A 27,342-nucleotide genomic window follows, 5' to 3' on the forward strand; every position below is an offset into this window, starting at 1 on the left:
TATAGGTAGCAGCGCTAATGATCTGCTGTCTCCGTTTTTCTGTATCTTTGGTTAAGCCGTCGATAGCTCACCTTTGTCATCATTCGGGCTGCTCAGGATCCACTGGCTTCCTGTGTAGAACACATCCGTCTTTGTGCTCATCCCGGTGGAAGGCAGTGTCCTACCCACCACTGTACAAGCTGGTGAGCGTCAGCTACTCCCACCACTTCCTTGCAGCTTCAGGACAAGCACAAGCCCTGGGCTTGGCCAGTCAGGTATTCCTGCCTAAGACCATGCAAGCGGCACAAACCACAGGGAGGTATTAAAATTCACCCACAATAGCAGCATTTCAGCAGAGGTTTAAACAGTGTGTGGTGACAGCAGCAGCGGTTTCTGGGAGCAGTGGGGCCCAGCTTAGGGGTTTCCAGCATCAGCATCAGAGATGTTCCCCGGCAGCACCCCAAACAGACGTCCTTGCGGGGCACCTCATTCTGGCCTGCCTCACTTTCTGAGCATCACCTGAGCTGGGCTCTCAGGTCCCTCACATGCTGCCAATCAATCAATTCCTGTTCTGGTTCAACTGGCCAGCAGTTTCTGTTGCTTGTAATCAACGAGCTCTAACTGATACACTCCCAAAGAGGGAAGCTCTGATGGGCTCTATTGTCATTGACCAATAGTGAGGACTCCAGCTGGGCAGAATTGGGAGCCATATCAGCGTGGAAGTCATTGCTTTAGACTCAGCCTCTGCACTTAGCTAAAAAGCCAGCTCAGATGTTTTCAGTCTCATAACAGTGCAACGCTGGGCACCTTTAGGCAGAAAGATGCCCCTACCACCACCATGGGAATTCTCCTTCCTTCTGAGAGCCTGATGGGTACCAATGCTGCAGGGCTGGCCTTTGACTTCATTATAGAAGGGGAACTTCTTAAAGGAAAAATGTCCAACAGTTTTTTTTTCCATATAACGTTTCAACCATACAGCAAAGTTGAAAAAAAATGTTTGGTGATCACCCACATTCTTTCCACAAAGATTCTGTCATTAACATGATACTCTTTTTGCTTTATCATATATCTCATTACGATATTTTTAATTGAAAAACTAATACATGCAAAGAGTGAAAAAATTCAAACATTCCAACATGGTATATGATGAAAAATTATTCTCCTTCCCACATCAGATCCCCAACTCACTTCCCCAAAAGCAACCACGTGTTTACATATGCTTATATGTATAGTTTTTTCTTTTTCCCGATTTCCTTTTTTTTGGCTGCACTGGGTCTTCGTTGCTGCGCACGGGCTTTCTCTAGTTGTGGCAAGCAGGGGCTACTCTTCATTGCCGTGTGCACGCTTCTCACTGCAGCGGCTTCTCTTGTTGTGGAGCACAGGCTCTATGTGCACGGGCTTCAGCAGTTGTGGCACACGGGCTCAGTAGTTGTGGCTCACGGGCTCTAGAGCACAGGCTCAGTAGTTGTGGCGCACGGGCTTAGTTGCTTCGTGGCATGTGGGATCTTCCCAGACTAGAGCTCGAACCTGTGTCCCCTGCATTGGCAGGCGGATTCTTAACCACTGTGCCGCACCACCAGAGAAGTCCGAAACTAGTTCTTTTTTTTTTTTAATAAATTTGTTTATTTAATTTTGGCTGTCTTGGGTCTTCGTTGCTGTGCGCGGGCTTTCTCTAGTTGTGGCGAGCGGGGGCTACTCTTCCTTGTGGTGCACGGGCTTCTCATTGTGGTGGCTTCTCTTGCTGCGGAGCACGGGCTCTAGGTGCGTGGGCTTCAGTAGCTGTGGCTCGCGGGCTCAGTAGTTGTGGCTCGTGGGCTCTAGAGCGCAGGCTCAGTAGTTGTGGCACACAGGCTTAGTTGCTCCGCGGCATGTGGGATCTTCCTGGACCAGGGCTTGAACCCATGTCCCCTGCATTGGCAGGCAGGCTCTTAACCACTGCACCGCCAGGAAAGTCCAACACTAGTTCATTCTTAAAGGGACTTTTAAACCAGGGCTTAAATGCCTATAAGACCCCGGTGATAACAGAAATGTACGAAGGTATCTGCAACACAAAACAATAAACATTTGGAATCCCTGGCAGTCCAGTGGTTAGGACTCTGTGCTTCTACTGCAGGGGACATGGGTTCAATCCCTGGTCGGGGAACTAAGATCCTGCCTGCTGCATGGCAAGGCCGAAAAAAAAAAAATTATGATGTAACAATAAATGTTTGACCACCAGGTGTGCAGGAGATCAGAAGTTGGAACTAAAATGTATTAGTTCTGGGAATTCTTGGGTATTTTCTCTGCTGTAAATGAAACTCAGCTATTCCACATTTGGTTGGTTGGTTGGTTTCTTTCTTTTGTTCGGCACCTTGCCCTCTATTCTGTATCTTTTACACACCTCATGGTTTCTACTTCCATAGTGTTTTTGCTTCCTCCTGACTTTAGGTGAGGGGAGTTCCTCTCTGGCCTTTCTCTATAGCTTGACCACATATTTCCAGCACTCTGTTGGTTACAAGGAACAGAAAACACACTAAAACTAGCAGAGGTAAGAAGACTTCCTGGACAGATACTAGGTAGTTTCCAAAATCGAAGAAAGAAACACAGGGTTCAGGGCTGCTCCCCGGACCTTGAAACCTAAACCAGGGAGATGGTCGTGTGTAGCCTCTTTGTTCATGATCATGCTCTTCACTGCTGGCCTTTGCTTGTTCTTATTCTTTCCTCCTGCAGGTGGGTTTTGTAAACTTGCTAGAAAGTTATGGTCACAGTTGGCAACCCCAACTTAACATCAGCCCAATGCAGCAAATCCAGAGGGCAGTCCTTCTGTCTCTGCTTTTGTACATAAACACGCCGGGAATGGTGTGACCAGTGCCAGAGCACATCTGTGGTCAGGCAGACACAGTGGGTTAGGCTGAGCCCATCCTGCTCAGTGGCCCACTCATCTGGCCATCAGTGGCTTTCCATAAGTGGCACCCCTACCAGAACTAGTTCCCCAAAGGAAGGAGGGTAGCATGGTTAGACAAAACCATGAATATTCATTGCCAAGGCCCTGAGCCTCGGATCCCTCTGCTATAACTACCTCCTTCTCTGCGCATTTTCCAGATTTTCCTTGGGGATCCACTCTACCCGCTCTTTCAGCCTATATGCTTCAAATGGGGTAACACACCCCCTTCATGAGGGGAGGGCACATATCCCATGCTTGGCCAATCACAGTACCCCGTGACCTTGGTCATGTTATAAGTCCAAAAGCAAGGGTTAGCAAGTTTATTCTATAAAGCAACAGAAAGAGTTGCTGGTTTCAACAGAAATAATTAATAGTCAATATTTATCATCTCTGTTGTAGCTACTCAGTTCTGTAGTTCTAGCACAAAAGTAGCCATAGATAACATATAAATGCATGATGCTCTCTTCCAATAAAGCCTTATTTACAGAAATAGGCAAGTGGGCCAGATTTGGTCCACAGGCCATAGTTTGCCAAACCCTGGTCCAAAGGATGGGTATATCTATCACCCAAACCAGTCAGGCACAATGTAGGTGTTCAATAAAATATAGAATAATGGTTATTACATTTTTAAATAGTTTTTTTTTAAGTTATTATAGTGTAAGGGTAGTAGGTAGATGGCTGCCAATAATAAATAATAATTACTAATAAACTTGATTCTTTACTATTTGTCAATCCCTTTACATATATTTCCCTTTTAATACTCAGAAAAACCATTTGAGGTAGGTAGAATTATTATCCTCATCTTACAGATGAGGAAACTGAGGCTCGAGGAGGTTAAGAGACTTGTTCAAAATCACACATGTCTGAAGAGCTGGACTCTGGTGAGACAATATATGTAAAATATGTTCTAGAATGCTACTTAGCACATGGTGAGCCTATGTGAATACTCACTCTTCTCATTGTCATCGTCATAGTCATCACTACCACCACCGTTGTTGCGTCTCAGGTTAGGAGAGGTTGAGTAACCTTCCCAAGCCAGGCCTAGGATCTGCCTCTGGATGTGTCCAAGTTTAAAAGGGAGAGAGGGGAAAGGAGAAATAGGAAATGGTTTAATTATACCCTACTTGCTATACAAAGCCTTTGCATCTACTCCCTACCCCTGTCCTGTCTCCAGCACTCCGCCCACCTCCAGCCAGACCGAGGTTCCTCAAAAGTGCCATAGCTGGTCTTTGCACAAGCTATTCCCTCTGCCTGGAACCCTTTTCACCTCATTTCTCTGTTTGCCCAAGACCTGCTCTTCCTACACCTCTGGGGTTATGAATCTGCCTCTTGCAGGAAGCTTTGCCTGACCACTGTGTGAGTCTTTTTTTTCTTTTCTTTTCTTTTTTAATACAGCATGTGTGAGTCTTTATCACACTGTATTGTAACTGTCTGTTTACTTATTTTTCCTCTTGATTACTCTGTGACTTCCTTAAAGGCTTACTGTTGCATTCCTAGAGGTTAGTATCATACCTCACACCCAGATAGAACCCAGTTAATGTTTGTAAACAAGTGAATGGTTCTGAAACAAGCCCTGGTAGAATATGTCAGTCAGGGAGACTGTATGCTCTAAGATATGGAACACGAAAAGGACCTGAAAATGACAGTTGGTCTGGGAGATTTCAGTGTCACCAGAAAAGGATTGGAAACTCATTTTTCTCAAGAGTAGGTAGGACAACTGACCATCTCAGGCCTGCCACACCCAGCCCCACGTCTAGAAGCTTAGAATTCCTATTCTTGGATAACATTCCTCTACAGTTCAGGAACTTCCAAACCTGTGGGGGTTAGCAGGTGAAGTGGAGGCTATTTTCACTATAAAGGTCCTGATCCACATTGTTGCTTGTACAGTATCCTCTTCCAGTATTTCATCTCATCATTTCAAATTCTAATCCATGAAGGGAAGGGGCTGCAGTGGGGGAGGAGAAAGGAAAGAGGAGGAAGAACTGAGGATCTGTATCGTGGTTATTTCCATTTTCAACTAAGACTGTGCCCTAGTGACTTTTTAACTAGCTTTTTTTTTTTAATTTTAAAAGTTATATATGCTGATGGGAATATAAATTAATATGGCCACATTGGGATAGAGTTTGGCATTTCCTAGGAAATTTGAACGTAAGCATATGCTCTAATCCAGGCATTCCTCCCACACTGCATTTCTCAAACTTACCATGCATGAGAATCACTAAGGGATCTTGTTAAAATGCAGATTCTAGGCTTAGAGAAACTTACACATGTGAATCAGGAAAGCTGTGCAAGAATGTTCATAGCTACATTGCTCATAATTACAAATTGGAGACCACTCACTGGCAATGAAGGTGTAGATGAAGTGTGATATATTCACAGGGTGACAATGAATGAACCACAGCTGCCTGCAGCAACGTGTTGACTCTCACAGGCTTAAAGGAGCAAGTGAAGGAAAACAGTCATACTGTTCAACAAGTGGCAACACTAAGCAACATATTTAGGTGACAAAACTATTTTTAAATAATTATTACACAAAATTCGCGATCCTGGAAGAAGGTGGCAGAAGGAAGGAGAAGCTGATGGATAGGAATATGTGAAGGGCTTCTTTAGTACTAAGAATGTTCTGTATCTTACGGTGCTGATGGTTACTCAGGTGTTATTCCTTAAATTGCACGTTTATGTTTTATACATTCTTGTGTGTGTGCCAAATTTTAAATTTTCAAACTTAAAAGACTGTAAAACGGTATATAGCAAGATGTCTGTCACTCAGACAACTGCATCACAAATACTGCCGTCCTGTCCCCAGAGATAACTCATGTTACCAGCAACCTGGTCTCCTCTGCATTCACAAGTTTATGTGTGTATGTGTGTATATGTATATATGTTAAATTTTATAGAGAGAGATACTGTTACATATATGTATTTACATACATACATACACACAACAGCATTATTTGTGTTCTTTTCTGTCCTTTGAATATTTCACCTAATACATCTTGAAAATATTCCATCAGTGCACAGAGAAATACGTTATTCTTTTTATAGTCATAAAGAATTTATTCTATTTTATGATAGAACCATAATTTAGTAATTTTAATTATTAATTTTTAACCATAAAGTAGTATGTGAACACACTCCCTATTTCTAAAAAATGTTACTAAAGATAATATTCTCATGCATACCTATGGAAATTTTAGGTTCTCCAATCCTTCCCCTCTGACTCTACTCCCTGCCACCACCTTGCTTAACTCATAGCCAGTGTGCATCCTGCCAGGACTTTTGTCCTCTGGATTTTCATTTTCACCGCTGAAAACATATGTGGACTTGAATATGTGTTTATATCTACGTAGAACTTACTTTTCCTCTTCAATGCAGTATAGCTGGAGCTCTAGCCATCCCTATAAACATAAAACTGGCTGATTACTATTATTTGCTGCCTGGTATGGCTAAACCACAGTTGAATCTAACCATTCCCCTATTGTTGTACACTTAGGTTGTTTCTCAAGTTGTTTGTGATGACAGTAGTGTTGCAACAAACATCCCTGGACCTGTCCCCTTGTGCACATGTGCAAGCATTTCTCTATAGGAGAAGAGATGGAAAGCAGAACTGATAAACCATTGGCAGGGCATATCTAAAGACTGATTGCCAAATTGCCTTCCAAAGTGGCTATAGCCATTCACACTCCCACTAGCAATGCATTAGAAGACTAATCTCCCTGCACTCTTAGTAAAAGTAGATGTTATCAGCAGTCTTAATTTTTATTGAGCTGATAGGCGGGAAAAAAGGAGGACTTTATGGTGAATATTCATTCCCTTATAGTTAGTGATGCTGAACACCTCTTATAAGTTTGTCGCCCAGAATCTGCATTTAACATGACCCCCAGGTCATTCTTCTGCACATTAAAGTTGGAGAAGCACTGGAGTCAGAATCTGCATTTTAACAAGATCCCCAGTGACGCCCGTGCATAGTTTGAGGAGTACAGCGGGGGAGGGATAGCTGGATCACAGCATACACTCACTTTTACTAATATGTGTGGGGTTGGGTTTATCTTTTCTATTCAGACAGAGTATAAAACAGTACTTCAATGTATTTTTAACTTGCACTTCTTTAATCGTAAGTGAGCTTGGACTTTTCAGATTCCTACAGACATATTTTTCTTCTCTGGAAACCAGGTAGTCACTGAATCTTCTTACTTTGCTTCAAACACACGAAAGCTGATCTCCTGGGGGCTTTTGCTGTTATGGTTTTCTCTCCCTGGAACGTTCTCTCCCTGGTTCTTCCCAGGGCTGCCTATTATATTCAGGTTTTAGCTCAAAGGTCACTTCTAGCGAAACTCAGGTACCGCCCCTACTACCACTCTTCATCTCGCCACCCTGTTTCACCTTAACCGTGGCCCCCACCCCTATCTGCAATGACCTGCACACTCGTTCTTTCCTTCCTTCTCTGACTGCCCTGCTGGGTCTTGTTTGTCTTCCCTATCCCTCCATACCCAGCACCTGGAACAGAGCCAGGCAACAGTCTGGACTCAAATTATCATCAGATGAACAAATAAATGAACTCTCGGCAGATGAAGAAATGAGATTTGCTCCTGTCTCGCTTTACGCCCCGCTGGGGCATCACTTTTACCTGGATAAACATTTCTGGATTCATTCCTGTATCCACAGCGGAAAATACTAGGTGGTAACGACAGAAGTCGAGTGAGGTAGCTTTAGGAGAACACGACCCAAGCAAGGTGCTCACCCCACGGGAGGCCCAGGACAATCAGAGAGACAATTATATTTTTATCTATTTCTCTTAAAAAGGAAAGCAATTACTTGACCAATATTAAATAATATTGTAGTACTCATTTAGTATATAGAGAGAGACTGGTATAAAGGCATGGAAATCTGCAACTCAGAAGGGTTGGGTGATGTTAGTACAGGCTTGTGTGCTTCCAATTTATTCCCACATAAAACAGAATATCTGTCCCAAGTTCACTGGAACCACCAACTTTTTTGTTTTTGTTTTTTTGGCTGTGCCGCACCGCTTGTGGGATCTTAGTCCCCCAACCAGGGATCGAACCTGGGCCCTCAGCAGTGAAAGCGCCAAATCCTAACCACTGGACCACCAGGGAATTCCCAGAACCACCAATTCTAGATGAGCATTAGCTATTTTTACAGATAACTGTAACTCTTACCCTACTATTATAAATAACATTTAGAGAGTACTGCCTCTGTAGTAGACATTGTTCCATGCACTTTACATATATGTATTCATTCATCCTCACAACCACCCCGGCTGTATTAGCATCACCATTTTATGGAAGAGAAAACTGGGGCACAAGGAAGCTTTCTCAAGGTCACATGGTAAAAGAGCCAGGATTCTCACCCAGGCTGGCCCCAGTCCATGTGCTTCGTAATGACATGATACTGCCTCTGGAATCTTTGTAATGCTTTGTAAGATATCGAATGACCAGGACAATCTTCTGTATAATTCAGAGGTACACTTCACCTCTTGGCAAAATACTTAAGTTATCAAAATTACAAATATACTCCGTTTTTCTTTTACAAAGGGACAAGCGTTGAAAATTTATTGACTTTCTTTTCGAAGAAAGGGAGCTACCTAACAACCTTTTAAAAAAAAAAATCAGGATACAGGTGATATACATATAAAGAATGAGAAAGCGCTTTCCAAGAGAAACATGCTGTGGAGTGAGTATTTGAAATGCACGTTTGGCCATGATTCCCTTGTTAGGTGATTTTGTTGCTGAAAATAATGAAAAGTTGTCACCTGTAAAGACCTCTATCTGCGTGTTTAAATTTGGCAACAGAATTTCCTAATCTGTTTAAACATCTTCCAAATAAAGAGCTTCAGTGGGTTTGAAATCCAGTTGTTAAAGATATAGTTTAGGTTAACCTCTTCAGGTTAATTTGTAGAAGCCCCAGGTTGATTATCAGGGGAAATGAAAATTTACGAGCTGGATTTCAAAGAAAATAGTCCATTTGTGTAACTGGTGAATGGGATTAAAAAGAGAGAACCATGATTTAAGCATAGCCAATGATCCTCTTTTTTTTCTATATATCCTGTGAGGTTTTTTTTTCTCTTCAGTTTTTCAGTGATAACCCTTGAAATCAAGCCATTAAAACCAAACATGGTAATAAACTTAATTTAGGACCATAACGTTGAATGGATGTATTGTAAAATACTAAAACAGTGCCTTCAAAAAAGGAAGCAAGTTGTAATCTGTTGCTGTCATTATATTTGTAGAAAATATTGATAATTTACTTTGCCTTTTGTTGAAATATATTCAAGGAAAATGCAAATCAAAACCGTAGTGAAATATCATTGTCAATTTGATGTCAATTTGATTGGCAGAAATTAAGACATCTGACAATACGGAGCGTGGTAAAGGATGTGACCCCACGGTACCTCTTACCTTGCTGGGGGAAGTGTAGATTGGTGCCTCCACTGTGGCATCATTTCTTACATAGTCACTTACAATGCAACCAATGTATACATTCATTTAAGAAACTGACACTTTTTAGAACGATCATAGCTGCATTATTCACGTGACAAAGACTGGGAAACAACCCAAGTGCCCATCATCAGGAAGGCAGATGAACCAACTGTGATATTTTCACACCATGGAATATTACACATCGGTCAAACTGGTTGAACAACAGTGATAATTTGGATGATCTTAGCAATATAATAAATGCAGGGGAGGAGTAATTACTGGAAGATTACATACCCTTTTCATGAAGTTCTTTAAAAATTAAAATTTAAGGCATACATGTAGGTGCAAAAAAGACTTGCTAAGAAAAAAAAGCAAAGGAATGAAGAATGAAGGGTTTAGGTGGATGGCTATTAAATTCGGGGAGGGGATGAAGGGGGATATATGAGAAATGCAGGTTATGGTTAAGGTCCTAGCTTGGGTCAGTGAGTTCCCTGGTATTAATTATATCTTAATAAGCCAAGCAACAAACAAGCAACCAGCGACAGATCAGGGATGACAACGGGTCTTGTACCAAAGATTGGTTAATCCAGTTGTGTGCACCTGAGCTGAAGAAATTATTTCTATCCATAGCAAATACAAACACAGGTACACACCTCAAGTAGTAAAAAGCGGTATCAGATGCCTCCCAACCTCTGGGCTGGGTGCATTTCCTTCTTCAGCTTCCCCAGAGGCAACCATTGGCCCCTAGAGATCCTTCTGAGACATTCCAAAAGGTCACATGATAAACAGAAGCACACACGTATGTATTGAAATGGCTTTACATATATGTGTACCTAAACACATATACACACATCCCAAAGAAAACTTTAAAAGTTGCTTTTTAAAAATTTATCTCGAAAACTTAACCTTGAGTGACTTCACCTGGCTTTACACAAACATCCCTACAATCAATTCACAACTTGAAAATCAACGGGAAGTTTGAGGAAAACAGCTTTTTTTTTTTTAACATCTTTATTGGAGTATAGTTGCTTTACAATGGTGTGTTAGTTTCTGCTTTATAACAAAGTGAATCAGCTATACATATACATATGTTCCCATATCTCTTCCCTCTTGCGTCTCCCTCCCTCCCACCCTCCCTATCCCACCCCTCTAGGTGGTCACGAACCACCGAGCTGATCTCCCTGTGCTATGCGGCTGCTTCCCAGTAGCTATTTTAGGTTTGGTAGTGTAGATATGTCCATGAACAGCTCCTTTTTAAAGAAATATAAAAATGCTCTTCTTGCAGACAGTCCCCTAGGGTTTGTCAATGGTAACCTCACAGAAGGTGACTTACAGGACGCTGCAAAACCCCACAGGGCCGGAGCAAGCCACGGGAGAAAAGCTCACCGCGGCGATGTTAGAAATACGGATTCCCAGCCCCCGCCCCACGGATTCAGAGCTGAACACGGGTCTTTTTTAACCAAGGCCCCCACGTGACTCTCAGGTTCGGGCAAGCTTGGGGCACAGCCCCGCCTTAAGTAACTCCCCAATGGAAGAAAGTAAATATCTGGGGCTTGTAGGTGGCTTTCTTGCTCCCAGTTGGATGTCGTTTACCTGGTGCAAGGAGAGGTCCCCTCGGGTCTCATCAAGGGCCCAGCCAGTCTGAGCACGAACGCCAATTAGATCAACGCCCCCCCGAGGACCACGCCTCAGTCACCTGCTGGGCGGGGCCCGCGCCCCTGTCGGCCCCAGGCCTCTTTCCGCCGTGTGGTCTCAGACCTCGGGCGCCAGAGTCCGGGGGCCGGGGGAGAGACGCTGCATGGAAATGCAGATGCCTGGGCTCCGCCGCCTGAAGCCTAAACTTCCGGAATCTGCATTTTTAACCAACTCTTCCAGGACCAGTAAGTTCACCCTGCCGTTGGAGACGCACTAGCCTCATTTAAATTTTAAATTCGAATATGCAGCCACGAGTGGAGGTCGTGCTTCTCAACCTTGGCCGCCCTTCAGAATAACCTGGGGAAGCTTTTTAAAACATATATACACCAATGCCCAGGTTTCAGTCCAGGCCAATTAAGCCAGAATCTAAAAGCGCGGCCTCTGCGGCGGCAGCCGCAACGACATCACCTGGGAGCTCGTTAGAAATACAGACGCTCAGGCCCCACCCCAGACCCACTGAGTCAGAATCTGCATTTTAACGAGATCCCCAGTGATTCGCGCGCACATTAAATTGGAGGAGAGCCGTGCTTCTAACATTTTAATGGGCAAACGAATCACCTGGGGAGCTCGTTAAAATGCAGACACGGTTTCTCAAACTTAAATGTGCATGAGAATCACCTGGGGAGCTTGTTAAAATGCAGATTCTGATTCAGCGGGTCTGGGGTGGAGCCCGAGAGTCTGCATTTCTAACGAGCTTCCCAGGTGGTGCGGGCTTCCCGGGTGTGGACCGCGCTTCCCCAGGAGTCCCGAGGTCTTGGCTCCGGGCCAGTCAGCCATCAGGGCTCTTGATAAATCGCCCTGCTCGGCTAAGGAGCAGAATTGCCGGGACATGCGCGCTCCGGCCGAGGGGGGGGGCGGGGGCGGGGGCGGGGGTAATTTCCGAACTCCGGGAATTGGTTGTGTGAGGCTGGCCAGTCGTAGGGACTCGCCAGAGCCCTGGTCCTCACGCCATGTCGCGGCGCAAGCAGGCCAGGCCCCAGCATCTCGGCTCCGAGGAGCCGCAGCCTGAGCGCCAGGAGCTCGCCGAGGCGGCCCCGGAGGTGCTGGGGGAGCCGGGTGAGTAGTGCTACGGACGTCCGGCCCGGGGGGCTGGAGGCAGTTTCTCGGACGTTCCCCAGTGCCGCGCGGGTGCGAGGTCCCGGCCACCGGGCGTGCAAGGGTGGGTGAAGCTTCCAACCCGAGTTCTGGGGCTCGGGCCTTGCTGACCCCGCCTTTGTAAATTACACACACGCACCCCTCGTAAATTCACCCTCCCCGGGTAAATTACGTCGCTCCCCGAGGGCATTCCTGCATCCACTCCCCCTCCCCCCAAGCGCTACGAAATGACGGGTCATCTCCCCAGCACGTTGGAAGGATGCTCTGAGACCCCTTTGGAGGCTGTCTTCGGGGTGCGCCGGCACCCGGGTTCCCCGACCTCCTTGGCGCTGGGCTGGGGCTGAGCGCCTGGAAGGTGGGCGCTCCGAGACCCGCGCCCCGGGCGTTTTCCTGAGGGATGCGGTGGCGGGGGGGTGGGGGGAAATGTCTGGAAAATGTCTGAGCTTCTGCCGGGACCTGGGGCTAGGTGCCGGAGAGACTCACAGCAACGAACAAGGAGGATAGAATTCCGACCCTCCTGGGGCTTACGGGCCAGTGGAGGCGAGAAAGACGGCACATGAGATCGAGCGGCGGAGCGTGAGGTGTGTGAGCGCTGAGCGCCGGGGAAAACCTCGAGCTGGGAGGGAGCTGTCCCGGGAAGGCCTCTCCGTGGAGGGGGCGCCGTCGAGTAAAACTCTGGAGGTTGTGAGGGAGCGAGGGGCGGAGATGGCCGAGGGAAGAGGGGACAGCAGGTGCAGAGGCCTCGGGCGTCGGCGCGGCTGGAGCTTGCAGGCGCGTCCGACTGAGGTTTTGAGAAGTGACGGGAGCCCCGGGCTCCGAAGAGGACTTTGACTTCTCCCGTAAGCGAAGCGGAGCCATGTTGGGGGCGGGGACTGAGCAGGGCAGGCCGCGGTGGGATTTAACGGGCTCACCCCGGCTGCCACCGGGCTAGAGGGGGTCCGGGAGAAGCCTAGGGACCCCGGGCTACCCTAAGCCCCCGGGGCAGTATTTCTCACCCGGGGGGCCTTGGAGCCTCTGCTTCTGAAGAGCCTGCAGGTAGGGAGCTTCGAGAACTCGCTACATTCTCAGGCTCCCACCACCCCCTGCGCTGCTGTAATCTCAGGGGTGGGGTGGAGTCGGGGGCTCTGCATTTCGAAGTCGCTTCCCCTTGTGATTCTCTTGCCCTCGGGTAAGACAGTGTCGATTCCTACCTGACGGTCCCTCTCTGCTCTCCACCTTCCCTCCCTCCCGTGGGTAGCTGCTGCCTTTTGCTTAGCAAGGGGGTAGTGAGGGGAGTTTTAGCAGAACTTTCTTCTCTCCCTCCCGCGCGTTTTCCTGGCTCGGAAAGGGAGAGGGGGATCTAGTCTCTTATGCCAGAAGGATCAGACTTCCAGCAGCAGGTCTGTCTGGTGGGCTTTGATGACGGTACGCTCCCAAGGTGGTAGTGGAGGAGAGCAGAAACTTAACAAAGTCACTCCTAAACTAATAGTTTGGCATCACGCTTTAGTTTTAAATACAGTCCTAAAAATAAAACCAAAGAAAACCAACCCTTTAGATAAGTAATAGCTAATCAAACAAAATGTTTCAAGAAACTCTTAACATTGCCTTTGGGGGGAACTGGGTAGCTGGGGAGTGGGGTTGGAAGGAGACTTTTCACAGTAACTTTTGGATTATAACTATTAACGATCTATTACCTATTCCAATAAATAAAAAGTTTCTTTAAAAAAAAAAAACCTAAAGCTTGGCTGGATGGAGCTACTATAACCAAAATATTCTGTCTTTGTGCTCAAGGTCTAGAGCGGCGATAGGCGGGTGGAACCGGAGTGGGGTTCCACCCTAACCCTAGGGTGGGGTTCCTGGGGTGGGAGCAAGGCTTCTGCCGACCCTCTGTAAAAGAATTGGGGAGGTATTGGGGATGTTGAGTCTTTGGGGGAAGCGATTATAAAAGACAATTCCTGAGTAAACCCGGGCTGTTCAAAATGAGTGCCATGGGCTGCTTTTTCTTCCTGCAGACAGCGCTTGGAGGGCACCTCCTGGAGCCTTGCCCTGTGTTTGGAGGGGTTGCGGAGGATGCTCTGTGTTCTGCAGCACTGTGGGTGCCAGGGCACCTCAACACCAGCCGCCGCTGGGGGGAAAAGCAGCCTTGCAACTGATGTTCCCCCTCCACGCGTTTTAGGTCTGTTATGATGCTGAGCTAGAAGCCCGCCTTTTTTTTTTTTTAAGGTTGGGCCACTCTTAATTTGCAGATGGCTTTGCAACTCACCTAGCTTTTGGAGGAGATAGAACAGAGCAGGTCAGTTGGTAGACTTCAATCACTTCAATCATAAGAGGGGCAGGAAAACAACCTTACCAAAGGAACATTAACAGTTTCTCAAAGGGTGAAAATGGCCGCTGTGCTAAACTGAGTTCTGTCAGATGTGGCCCCAACCCCGTCTTTCAGACTAGAAGGGCCTCTGCCCAAGCTGTACCTTTCTCAGGAGAGTAGGCTTCTGACCTTCCTTGCTTTCCTGGATGCTTAAAATTGAAGGAGGAAGTCGCCTTTAGAGGCTCTGAATGCCTCTGCCATAGTCTGCCTTAGTGACCCTTTATAGCCTTGGGCACAGTTTTCTGATAGCTTTAACCCATCCATCTCCCTTCTACCTTCTTCAAACTTGCATTGCTCAGTGTGTTTTCCACTCCCTGAGAATCTGGTGGCTCGTGTGTGTACACATCAGTGAATAAAACCAGTAACATTTAATGTAGTGCTGACTTATGTATAAGGTTCTTTTACGTATATACATTAAAGAACTTAATCTTCGTCTAAACCTGTGAGATGGGGGCCATAGTCCTCATTTTACAGATGTGGAAGCTGAGGAACAGGGAAGTTGAGTAACTTACCCAGGGTCACACAGCTAGTAAAGGATAGAATTGGAATTTGGAGCTTATCACCTGGCTTCCCAGTCAGCTTGCTAAATCATTGTGCTTTACAGCCTCTCACTTAGATTTCAGCTTTTCAGTCTTCCTTGGTTTCTGTGGGATTGAAAACCCTCAATAGTTTAATGGCTTTCTTTAACATGTGAATTGCTAAACGATGCAAGGTTTTGTGTTTTCCTCTGAGGGGCCGGGTGATGGACTTCAGATCTGGCAAGTGTGGGTTCTAATTGGCTGAAACCATCCAGCCCCGCGGCCTTGAGCAGCGTCTCTTCCAGCCAGTAGCTCTTCTCGAAGAGCAGAAATTCTCGAAATGTCGTCCCCAGACCAACAGCATCAGCTGGGAGTTTGTTAGAAATGAAGAATTGCCAGCTCCACTCCAGACCTACCGAGTCGGGAACTCCAGAGGTGGAGCCCAAGCCACCTGTACCTTAACAAGCCTCCCAGGTGATTGTGATGCACAGGTTTTTGAGCAGTGCCGGCTTGGAATTATACTTCTGCCACTTTAATGAGCATACGCCTCACCCGGGGATCTCGTTAAAGTGCAGATTCTGTAGGTCTGGGACCTGAGGTTCTGCATTTCTCACAAGCTCTCAGGTCACGCTGATGTTAGTGCTCTGAGGACCACCCTTTGAGTAGCAAAGGCTTAAAGAGTAGTATGAGGATATCCCTTGGAGTGCTTTAAAAATGCAGGTTCCTGGGCCCACCCCCAGTTAAGTCTGGATGAGGCTTTGGAAACTACGTTTAACCCGCAACTCAGGTGATTCTGATGTAGGTGTGGAGGCCGTCCTGTGCATCACAGGATGTTTAGCAACGTCCCTGGCCTCTGCCCGCTAGGTGCCACTATCGCAAACGTGTGCACGCGATCATGACAATCAAAAACGTCCCCAGGTATTGCAAAATGAACCCCAGTTGAAAGCTACGGGACTAGGTCAGTTGTTCAGACCCTGTTCAGGGGCTTCAAGCACCACAGCTACTTGGTTGTGATAGCTGCAGTCCTTTACCTGAAGCCCTGTAATAGCATTGACTCAGTGGAGGCCGGGCGCCGTACCACGAATTTACATTGTTCATCTCTTAACTCTGAGGCGGGTCAGTGATACCTTTTTACAGATGACTTTTCTGAGCCTCAGTTTACTTAAGTTGCCAATAGCCACACAGCTAGCACGTGGCTAAGCAAACCCTGTGCCTGGAACTGAAGCCCTTATCAACGTGTTCTACAGCTTCTCATGGTAGGAAGGTTTACCTTAACAAACCTAGCAAGAAAGATGGAATCCACCTTCTATAACTGGGGCCAAAAGTCCCTGACCTTGGCCTGTAATTCATAAACTAGTTAATATATTTTTTTAAGACTTAAGATATTGACAGCGCCTCTTTTTACCTTGGTCTTAAATCTGTTTGGAGAGAAATCACTTTACAATCTTCTGGGAGTACTTAGGCTTTGTTATAGAAAATTTTAAACCTGCATATTAGATTGAACCGTATGAAATTATCTGATCATTCTGGCCTACAAAAACAGCAGTTTCACCTAGCTTAGCCTTACTAACAGAGAGAATGACACAATTAACTTCGTGGACTAGATGCTCAGTTTCAACAACTAGTTACACGTGGCCAATCTTGTTTCTTCTGTGCAGCCATTCCCCTCCCTGGATTATTTTGAAGCACATTAGACATATACAATTTATAAATAGCCATCCCTAAACTACTAGAATGCTTTTAAAAACTTTAATTTCATCTTCACACCTTTTTAAAAGAAAAAAATTCCCTTATCAAACTTTCAGTGAGTGTTTGCACTTCCCATGGTCTTAAATGGCTTTTACAATATGTTTAAATCGGGATCCAAAAAGGTCCTGATACTACAGACCATCTCACATCTTTTAGTCTCTGATTTTTCTTCCTCCTCCTCCATCTTTCAAGTTGAAACAGTGGCATTTTGTCCTGGAAAGCAGTGGCACTTGAAGTGTGGTCTGTGACCTGTTACTGAGTGGAGTCAAAATAAATTCAGAAATGGGGAGTAAGCACTTCAGAACAGCTCGACACATCCACCTTTCTGTCATATCTAATACTGTTTGGGCTTTTATTGTCTTATTCCACTTTTCTCATAATTTGTCTTTATTTTATAAAAATACTGGTCTGACGGATCGGAAATTATTCTAGGTACCAGGTCTTCCCCACGTCGTTTGAGAAGCGCTGCTGCAAAGTTTTGCAGTCTGGATCTTGGCAGTTGGGTCCCTGTCACGATACCATGTTCCTTTGTCCCCTGTACTTCCTGGAAATTGGTAAAGAGGAAGAGGATTGTTAAGACCAGAGTGTGCATGGCTTCTAACTTGTGATGTTTGGGTTTTTGTTTTTGTTTTTTTGTGGGGGGGGAGGGTGGTAGGTGAAATAAGCCCAAACCTACTATAAGACTACCATGGTGCTTATTTTTGAGAAATTAAGTAACACTTACTACTGTCTCCATTTCAGCTTCAGAACTAGATCATGATGTTCCAAAACCAACTTGTCCCTCCGCTGACAGCAGTGATACCCAGAAAGCCCCTGTCACAGCTCTTCCCTCTGAGTCAAAGGAACAAACAGCGACCCTTGGGGAGAGGACCTTCAACTGCTGCTATCCAGGTAAAGAGTAAACTCGAGGCGCTGAGCCCCTTCTCTGTATGGGGCTCGGTTCCAGGAGCTCAGCATCCGTTCTCTCACTGACTCAACATGTGACTTGCCAGAATTTCAGATTCCTGGTAGCTTTTCTCTTTGAGGTTATTTATATTAAGGGAACCTGTTTTTCTTTTCTAGGTTGCCACTTCAAAACTGTTCATGGCATGAAAGATTTGGACCGCCATCTAAGAATCCACACTGGTAGGTATCCATTCATTTGTTCAAAACTTGAGTGTTGAAAAAACCCAAGGATGTGGATATGAATGAAGTGCTGGGCGTATAGTGGCGAGCAGGACAGAAACAGTCTCTCTGCCTCACGAAACGTAGTCTAGTGGGAGGGTCTGGGACCTCTAAAAAGTCACAAAGGCAATAATGGTAACTAACAGACAAGGGGAAAAGTACCGGGACTGTAGTAGGGGGATTTGATCTAGGCTGGTCATGATGGGCTTTTCAGAGGAAAAGACTCTTAAATTAAACTATGAGAGATGGCTAAGGGACTTGCCTGGAGGTCCAGTGGTTAAGACTCTGTGCTTCCACTGCAGGGGGCACGGGTTCGATCCCTGGTCCGGGAATTAGATCCTGCGTGCTGCCTGGCAAAAGGAAAAAAGAGGGAAAAAAAAAAAAAAAAGATGGCTGAGTAACCAGATGAGGAGAAGGAAGGGTTCCAAGCAGAGGGAACAGTGGTGCAAAGGCTTGGAGGGAGCAGGGGCAGAATGGGTGTGAGATGAAGCTGGAGGGGCTGGTAGAGGGAAGGGAGGGGGACACACAGACCTTGTGGCCATAGGAATCTTAGATAAGAGCAATGAAGTTGCTTCTCGAAGGTGCCTTCAGAGCAACCAGCTGCTAAGAATACAGAGAAACCATACGTGCTGGAGCAAAGGAATGCGTGATCACGAACCAGGCTCTGCACAGTACGTACAGCCTGTTGTCATGCCCGCTTGTCTAACTATTATCTGTGGCTGCTTTGTTACCAATAATGTAACAGTAAGCCCATTACATATTAACAATTTTATGAAAAATAACTATTTTCTGGCCCTACAGTGGGGTTATTGAGTAGTTGCTGGAGACTGCATGTTGTACAAAGCCTAAGATGTATTATACTCTCTGGTTCTTTACAAAAACTTTGCCAACCTCTGGTCTCTAGTGTAGACTCTATAGTAGCCTGTATGAGTTGGGACACTGATGTCTTTGCTCTCAGAGAAACCAAAACTAAGTGACTTAAACACAATCCGATTTATTTCTCTCAAGTACAATTTAAGAAGTAAATAGTCCATAGTTGGCAGCCTAAACATGCAGCTTCGTCTCCTGGTCCAAGGCAGCTGCTCTAGAACTCAATCTCTCACCCAGTGGAAAAAAGAAGCAGGAGGAAGGGCTCACAGCACGCCTCCCCTCGGGTCATGCCCCAGAAGCAGCATCCCCTGTGACTTAGCCGGATAATGAGCAGAGCTTAGTCGTGGTCACATCAGGCATGAAGGGGGGCTGGAAAATGGCATCAAGAAGGGCAGCCAGGGCTTCCCTGGTGGCGCAGTGGTTGAGAGTCCGCCTGCCGATGCAGGGGACGCGGGTTCATGCCCCGGTCCGGGAGGGCTGGGCCCGTGAGCCATGGCCGCTGAGCCTGCCCGTCCGGAAAAAAAAAAAAAAAAAAAAAAGAAGGGCAGCCATACGCCCAGCTAAAACCCTGAAGCTCCATCATTAAGAAGACAGCTTTCTGGACAGCCAGTCTCTACTGGAAATGGGCGTCATGCTATGGAAACTAGAGAACAAAGGGTCAACTTTGCCTGGGAAGGGTGGATCATGAAAGGCCTCCTAGTGAAGCCTTGAAAGACAAGGCTGCCAGGATGATGTCGGTAAGAGCATGCAGACTGTGGGAGCCATTTGAACAAGATGACCCCCCCCTTCCTCCCCAGCAGGGTGGCCTGGCTAGGCAACTTCAAAGTGGGTGACTGTCCTGAGCATAACTGAGCGATCCTCCATTGGGGCGGTGCTACTGCCATCTAGTGGGTGGGGGCCAAAGGTGCTGCCGAAATCCTGCAATGCACAGGACAGGCCCTACAAAGAACTGTCAGGCCCCAATGTCAACAGTACCAGGTGGACCTAGAGAGCTAGGCAGGGGCTGGATTAATGTTTTATTGAGGTGATACAGAGCATGATGGGGATACAGAAAGTACAAGGCAAGGCCCTGTCCTTGGTGGGGTTCACTGAGTCAGGGATGCATATGTAGGGCAGACCCGTGCTTCTCTGGTAGGTGTACACTTGAGCTGCTTCTCTGGATCCAAGGCAATTGCTCTACTTCTCTGAATCTCTTACCCAGTGGAAGATAGGAGTGGGGCCTGGGGGGCTCACAGCATCTTTCCCTCTGGGCATGACCCAGAAGTAGTATCCCTTGTGACTCATGGAATAGTGAGTAAGCAACTAAAGGTTGCATCAAACCAAAGTATTTCAGTCCTGTGACAGTCCAAGCATGGTGGCCGGGCCCCATGGTTTCAGGGACTCGGGCTCTTCTTTTGTTGCTTTGATATCCCAGTGATGTAGCTCTCATTGGTGTGGTCTGAGATGGCTTACTGCACCTTAAAGGCACATCCTAGAAGTTACACACATCATTTGAGTTGACGCCCATTTGGCCAGAACTTAGTCACGTGGCCACTCTTAGCTGTGGAAATGAAGGCTGGGAGCTTGAAATCTTCAATCTGTGTGGCAAGTGCCCAGCTACAAAGAGAAGGTTCTATTAGCAAGAAAAAGAACTAATATAGACCAAATGACATCTCTGACCCAGCTGTTAGTGGGAGGCAAGGATGGCAGTATATGTATGGCTGATCACTTAAGGACCTTTGCCAAATGGGTAGAACATTGATTTCCCAGCCACTGTTTGAGATCTTTTACACTTCAAAACTGAAGATCCCCAAAGAGTTTTTTTTTATCGACAGTTACTGCATTAAAAGTTAGAACGAAAACTTTAAAACATTATTCATTTAAGAATAACAGTGGACGACTTCCCTGGTGGTCCGGTGGTTAAGACTCCACGCTTCCAGTGCAGGGGACGCGGGTTCGATCCCTGGTCAGGGAACTAAGATCCCACATGCTGCACCAGGTGGCCAAAAAAATAAGTAAATTTTTTTAAAAAATTTTTAAAAATAAAAACAGTAAGCTCATTATATATAAACAGTTCTATGAAAAGTAACTATTTTCCAAAACAAAATGCGATAAGTAACATTGTATACACATTTGCAAACCTGTCTTAATAGCTGGATTCTCATCCCTCTATTCCAGTATACAGTCTATTGCCATGTGTTCCTTTGGAGGATATGAAGAAAATCTGGCCTCTCATATAATGTAATTGGAAATGGAGGAGTATTTTGATAACCTTTTCAGATAATACTACACCAAAATACAACAAATGATAGTTTGTTAAAGACCAGTTGCTGTATAGAATTTGCAGTCATATCCATAAATTTTTCAGACTGTTAAGTTAAAATCCATTCATTAGTTTGTTTTCCACTTTGAATGGCTCCTACCCAGGCTTGATTTGACAGTCAGTCATACACTGGACATTTGGGAAAATGTAAGTTTTCCTAACTTTTATAATTGTTCCAAATGTTGACCCATTTCATTGTAACCATAGGAGAAAATCACATTTAATATTACCAATCTCATCAGAAGTATCTAAGAACTAGGATGCTGCAGGCCCAGGGTAATGGGGATATATGTTCTGAAATCCAAACTTTTCTTTTAGAATCCAAAAGTTAACCTCACAGTGTCATCAGTAACGTTCCTTGACATGACAGTCTCACTTAGTTCATATTTTAGAAAACATCTGCCAAATACCAAATCTGAAAATAATCATGGTTTTTCAGTTCTTTCAAGTCAAAATGGTGCAGCATAAGAAAAGCACCCAGGGCTTCCCTGGTGGCACAGTGGTTGAGAGTCCGCCTGCCGATGCAGGGGACACGGGCTCGTGCCCCGGTCCGGGAAGATCCCACATGCCGCGGAGCGGCTGCGCCCGTGAGCCATGGCCGCTGAGCCTGCGCGTCCCGGAGCCTGTGCTCCGCAACGGAAGAGGCCCGCGTAACGCCAAAAAAGAAAAAAAAAAAAAAGCACGCAGTTTTCAGTGCAATCGTCCCACAAGCGCTTGTTCTCAAGCCAACTAGCATATTTTGGTTTACAGCAGACTTTTTTTTAATATAATTGACATTTTTAATAGGGAAATTTACCATTCAAATTTCAAATATACTAAATAAGTTAAATATTAAAATATATGACTTACTAACAAATATAGGAGGACAAATTTATGGGGGAGATAGCTAGGCAAAAACAATTAGCAAAGACCACAAAGAAGACAGATTAAATATGACTGAAGTTAAAACTTACAATAAGATACCATTAAGACAAGCGTCCTACAACAAATTTGCAACATGGGGCAGAGTTCATCTTCAGAACACACAAGGGTGCCTACAAATCAAAGATCACTCCAACGGAAAAGGATTTGAACAAGCAATCACTTAAGAAATAGAAGTGCCAATATTCACATGAAAAGCCCACAAGGAATAAAGTCCAAAAGAAACAAGTACTGTATTTTCCTCAATCGGCTAGCTGGTAAGTACTAAATTAAGTTTGTGAATCACAGAGCATCATGTATCACCTGGCACTTAAATTCAATCATCCCCACACCCTGCCTCCCCACCTTCCAAGTGAGGATGTGCTTATCTTTAGGGAGGAGACTGGGATTAAGGATGAGGGAGCCAGGGGGGACGTAGGAACTGGATAGAGTGCTGAAAGGAGCAGTACTGGTTTCAGAAGAATTTTGTGTGTTCTCTCCAGGCCCCTTGCTGTCTTAGTCATTCTAATAGTTCAAGTCGATTCTTTTGAATTGTCCAGGTAGATTATCATATGCAAAGAGTGAGTTTTCCTCTCTTTCTACTTGATCTGGAGTGCCTTGGCCTTGGTACTCTGGGTCAGAGTTTAAGAGTAGTGGTGAAGGTAAACCATCCATATCTTACCCCTTACTCTAATGAAGTATCTTGATTTTCTCGGGCGGCGGGGTTGGGGGGCTGTGCTGCACGGCTTGTGGGATCTTAGTTCCCTGACCAGGGATTGAACCCGGGCTCTCAGCAGTGAAAGTACTGAGTCTTAACCACTGGACTGCCAGGGAATTCCCTTATTTTTATTTATTTTTTTAACCACCATTTGTGGTTCGTGTCCTTAGAATTCTCTCGAGATCATGTATCATGTTAAAGAAGTTTTTTTTATTCCAAGCCTTCTGAAGTTGGTTTGGGGGCATGTTTTGTTTTGTTTGGGTTTTTTCATCAAGAACGATGATTGAATTTCAAATGTTCTGCACTGAAGCTAGTTCTCTGGCATTTAGCCTCATAAAAGAGAGTGACTTCCAATGTTTGTATTTTTATCCCACTCTATATTTCTTCACTTGGTACTGATATCAGGATTAATCTATCATGAAGTGAGTTGAGGCATTGTTTTCTTTCCCTCTGTGATTAAACAATTGAACATGAAAACAGTTTTGCTGGAAAATTGGTTAGAACGCGCCCACAGTACTCCGTTTATGACGTTTTTCCAGAGGCTGGAGAGGGTGTAGATTAGGCTGTGATGACAGTGTCCATCTCAGTGGCCACTGAAGCCTGCGCTGCTCACTGCTGTGTCCCCAGAGTCAGTGGCAGCTCCGCTCCTTGTGGTCTTCTCTCCAGGACCCGGCTGGTGGCGCGACCGGTCTGGAATATGCCAGATAAAGGCATCCTTGACCTTTTTTCTTGCTGTGCCCTCCTGGCAATTTTGTGAAGCTTATGGCACCCTTCGCAGAACAGTTTTTTTTTTGTTTTGTTTTGTTTTTGCGGTACGCGGGCCTCTCACTGTTGTGGCCTCTCCCGTTGCGGAGCACGGGCTCGGGACATGCAGGCTCAGCGGCCACGGCTCACGGGCCTAGCCGCTCCGCGCGCGGCAGGTGGGATCTTCCCGGACCGGGGCACGAACCCGTGTCCCCTGCACCGGCAGGCGGACTCTCAACCACTGCGCCACCAGGGAAGCCCGAACAGTATTTTTAAACATAATAAAAGCACATTAAACTATATTTAAGTACAAATGCTATCAAAGTGTTCATTGTGTGGTATTTTAATACACTAAACCCTTGCTTTTCTGAAGTGTGGTACAGACCAGAAAGGTCACCACCACCTGGGAGCTCGTTAGAAACACAGAATCTTAGTCCCCATCCAGGCCCACTGAATCTGAAACTGCATTTGACTCTTTGTTTCTATGAGTTCTGCTTGAGAAATGGGGAGATATTGGTCAAAGGGTACAAACTAGTAGTTATTAGAGGAGTGAGTCCTAGGGATCGAATGTACAGCATAGTGACTGTAGTTAACAATTCTGTATTATATACTTGCAAGTTGCTACGAATAGATCTTAAATGTTCTTACCACAAAATGGTAACTGAGGTGATGGAGGTATTAAGTAACCTTATTGTGGTAATCGTTTCTCATGATATACATGTATTAAACCATCACATCATATACCTTAAACCTACACAATTTCATATATCAATTATATCTCAAAGCTGTGAAAAAATCTGCATTTTAATGAGACCTCCTCACCCCCAGATGATTCACTGGCACAGAAGCACTGAAGCTCTGCAGTTAATTTTCAGATCCAGTGGCTGGTCTACTATCTTAATTGTGAAGTAGTGATGAGCATAAAGGATACTGAGAACTACAGGTAGTAGAATGTGGTCTGAACATGGCTCATGTCTATTAATGGGGGTCTCGGGTACCGTGATTATGGTTTGTTGACTACATCCGTAATTGGAGGAAATGCTAAATTCCAGTTAGAGGTAATGGAGATAAGAATTTAATCCTTTCTCATGCAAGGTCTTGGATCCCCTAAATTGTATCCATGAGGCCCAAAATAAGAACCCCTGCTCTGGTTGAGAATCCGCCTGCCAATGGAGGGAACACAGGTTCAATCCCTGGTCCAGGAAGATCCCACATGCCGTGGAGCAGCTAAGCCTGTACACCACAACTACTGAGCCTGCGCTCTAGAGCCTGTGAGCCACAACTACTGAGCCCGCATGCTGCAACTACTGAAGCCCGCACACCTAGAGCCCGTGCTCCACAACGAGAGAAGCCACTGCAATGAGAAGCCCGCACACCTTAATAAAGAGTAGCCCCTGCTCGCCGCAACTAGAGAAAGCCCACACGCAGCAACAAAGACCCAACAGAGCCAAAAATAATAAAGTAAATTTACTTTTTTTTAAAAAAGGAACCTCTGCTCTTCACAGGGAATAAAGCCAATATTTTATAATAACTATAAGTGGAATATAACCTTTAAAAATTGTGACTCACTATGTTGTACACCTGAAATATTTAATATTGTACATCAACTATACTTCAAAAAAAAAAACCAAAAACCAAACAACCCCTGATCTGGAATGTTACAGGTCATCTTGGGCAAGAGAAGTGAGTGTAGCCAACCAGACACTGGCTCTTTTTTGTTGTTGTTTGTTTTTGTTTTGCTTTGGCCACACCAAGTGGCTTGCAGGATCTTAGTTCCTGTACCAGGGATCGAACAGGAGTCCTAACCATTGGACCACCAGGGAATTCCCAAGGCACTGGCTCTTAAAAGCATTTGCCTAACATTGACTCATCGTTTTGCTCCTCTTGCATTGGGTAGAGCCAGTCACATGTCCAAGCCTGCAGTGATGGGACGATGCAGCATAATTCTCCTGGGAAGGACAGTGAATATATGAACAATAAACAATTTACCTTGGGGTACATCTCTGACATAGCAGTTTTTCTAAACTGTTATTGCTCCATTTTCTTTCTTGATTCAGACTGTAATTTTATATCTTCCTGGACGATCACCATTTTATTGGGTCTTCTAAACTGATTGGGGTAAAGTCCTACTTAATAATCATGATTGGGTTTGTCTATTTCTTGTCCACTTTCTCCTTTCCAATGTCTATTAAAATGGTTCTCAACCAGGTACAATTTTGTCCCCCTCCCCCCAGGACATTTGGTAATATCTAAAGACATTTTTGACTCTCAGTACTGGGGAGGAAGGTGCTACTGGCGTCTAGTGGAAAGGGTCAGGGATGCTGCTAAACATCTTACGTGCCCGGGACAGGGCACAACGAAGAATCACCTGGCCCCAAATGGTTGTAGTGGCGAGATTGAAAACCCTGGCCTATGGGTACCTTTTCTTTGAGCAAACCTCCCTTTTTAACAGCCATTTTTTGTTTTTATTGATCAGGTGCTGTTCATCTTCATTTCTTCTAGTTTCTTGAGTTGCATATGGTTCGCTTGCTTGCTTTCAGCCTTTTGTGTAAAATGAACTGAAGTTCACGGACATTCTTCTGAAAAGTGACTAGGCTATGGGCTTTGATACATGGAGCTCCCCTTGTTCATCTCTTGGGAGTTTGTAATAGGATTTTGATTCTGAGCAAAAGTTGTTTTAAAACATATCCTACAATTTGCAAGCTTTTCTGTGAAAAACCTTTTGTGAAACCATGTTAGATTCATAAGTTTGATTCTCATCTATTTAGTGAGTTCTATCTCCTCAGTATAAAATTTTTAGTGGCTTTCACCATGATTTGTTTTGCCTAATATTGATATTTCTGATGTCTTTTAGTATTTTCCTAGAGTATTTTTCTATCGTTTTCTACTTCTCTGCCGTTTTTATTTGGGTATCTTAAGAGCATTAAGCTGATTTTTTTTAATGTAATTGACATTTTTAATAGGAAATTTAATCCATTTGTTTCTTGTACTAAGTGATGTTTAGTTTGATTTTTACTTCATTTTATGTTCTGTTGTATCCTTTTTTTTTATGATTGGTTCTCTTTGGTGGTTTGGAAGCAGTACTTTCTATTTCATTATTTATATCCCACATCTCATCCACTTCCCTTTTTGTTGTTGTTCTGACGTACACGGTTCAAGTGTGATACCCTGCGTCATCTGTCAAGCTGGCTTTATTTTTTCTTCCCATGGAATGCTAGTTCAAGTACAGGATATAATTTCTGTGGAACTTTGCAGATACTGTTCCCATCTTGCTACCATCCAGTGTTGTCTGAGGAGTCGTGTGCTCATCTGGGCATTTTTTTTTTTTCTGAAAGCTTTAAGATCTCGTCATTCCTAGGCTTCTGACACTGTACCACCATGGCTCTGCATAAGCCATCTTAAGACACATGTCTGGGGAATTCCCAGAGGTACAGTGGTTAGGATGTGACACTTTCACTGCTGGGGGCCCGGGTTCGATCCCTGGTTGGGGAACTAAGATCCTGCAAGCCGGGTGGTGTGGCCAAAAATTTTTTTTTAATTAAAAAAAAAAAATCCATGTCTGTTTTTAGTGTTGAAATAATTATTTTCTCTAACTTCAGGTTCTTGAGTTAGGCATGTCTTTCTGTTCTGGCTTTCCCCAAGCATTTGGTTATTGGGTAGATTTTTATTTGGATGTGATCAGTCTGGAGTGGTTATGTGGTGGCGATGTTCTGGGCTTGGGGTTCTCTGCTCTCCAGGGTACCTGTAGGTACTTGGGGACTTTAACATTGTTTCTCCAGCCTAAGCACGCTCACTTCCTAACAGCCTGGGACGTAGATACCATTGCTGCTTGTGGTTTAGTACAAGTAAGGGAAGGGTCAACCTGCCATTCTCCATGTGGTTTATCAACTAGTGAGCCAGAAAG

The 27,342-nt window shown here is 45.1% G+C and overlaps 1 protein-coding gene across 2 annotated transcripts in view; it reads left to right on the top strand.

The window, feature by feature from the left end:
• The window catches only part of ZFP64 (ZFP64 zinc finger protein), a 78,882-nt gene that overhangs the window by 46,003 nt on the left and 5,537 nt on the right, over positions 1 to 27,342 (top strand). Inside the window, exons 1-3 of one of the 2 annotated variants that reach the window (XM_028499977.2) lie at positions 11,982 to 12,090; positions 17,482 to 17,631; positions 17,803 to 17,865. In XM_028499977.2, coding sequence (XP_028355778.1) covers positions 11,985 to 12,090; positions 17,482 to 17,631; positions 17,803 to 17,865 — 319 coding nt within the window. In that variant the 5' untranslated portion in view covers positions 11,982 to 11,984. Of the gene's footprint in view, positions 1 to 11,981; positions 12,091 to 17,481; positions 17,632 to 17,802; positions 17,866 to 27,342 lie in introns of those variants that run through there. The other variant, XM_007128998.4, reaches the window with a different exon arrangement.

This window comes from Physeter macrocephalus, chromosome 14 (assembly GCF_002837175.3).
Source record: "Physeter macrocephalus isolate SW-GA chromosome 14, ASM283717v5, whole genome shotgun sequence".
Classification (NCBI taxonomy): domain Eukaryota; kingdom Metazoa; phylum Chordata; class Mammalia; order Artiodactyla; family Physeteridae; genus Physeter; species Physeter macrocephalus.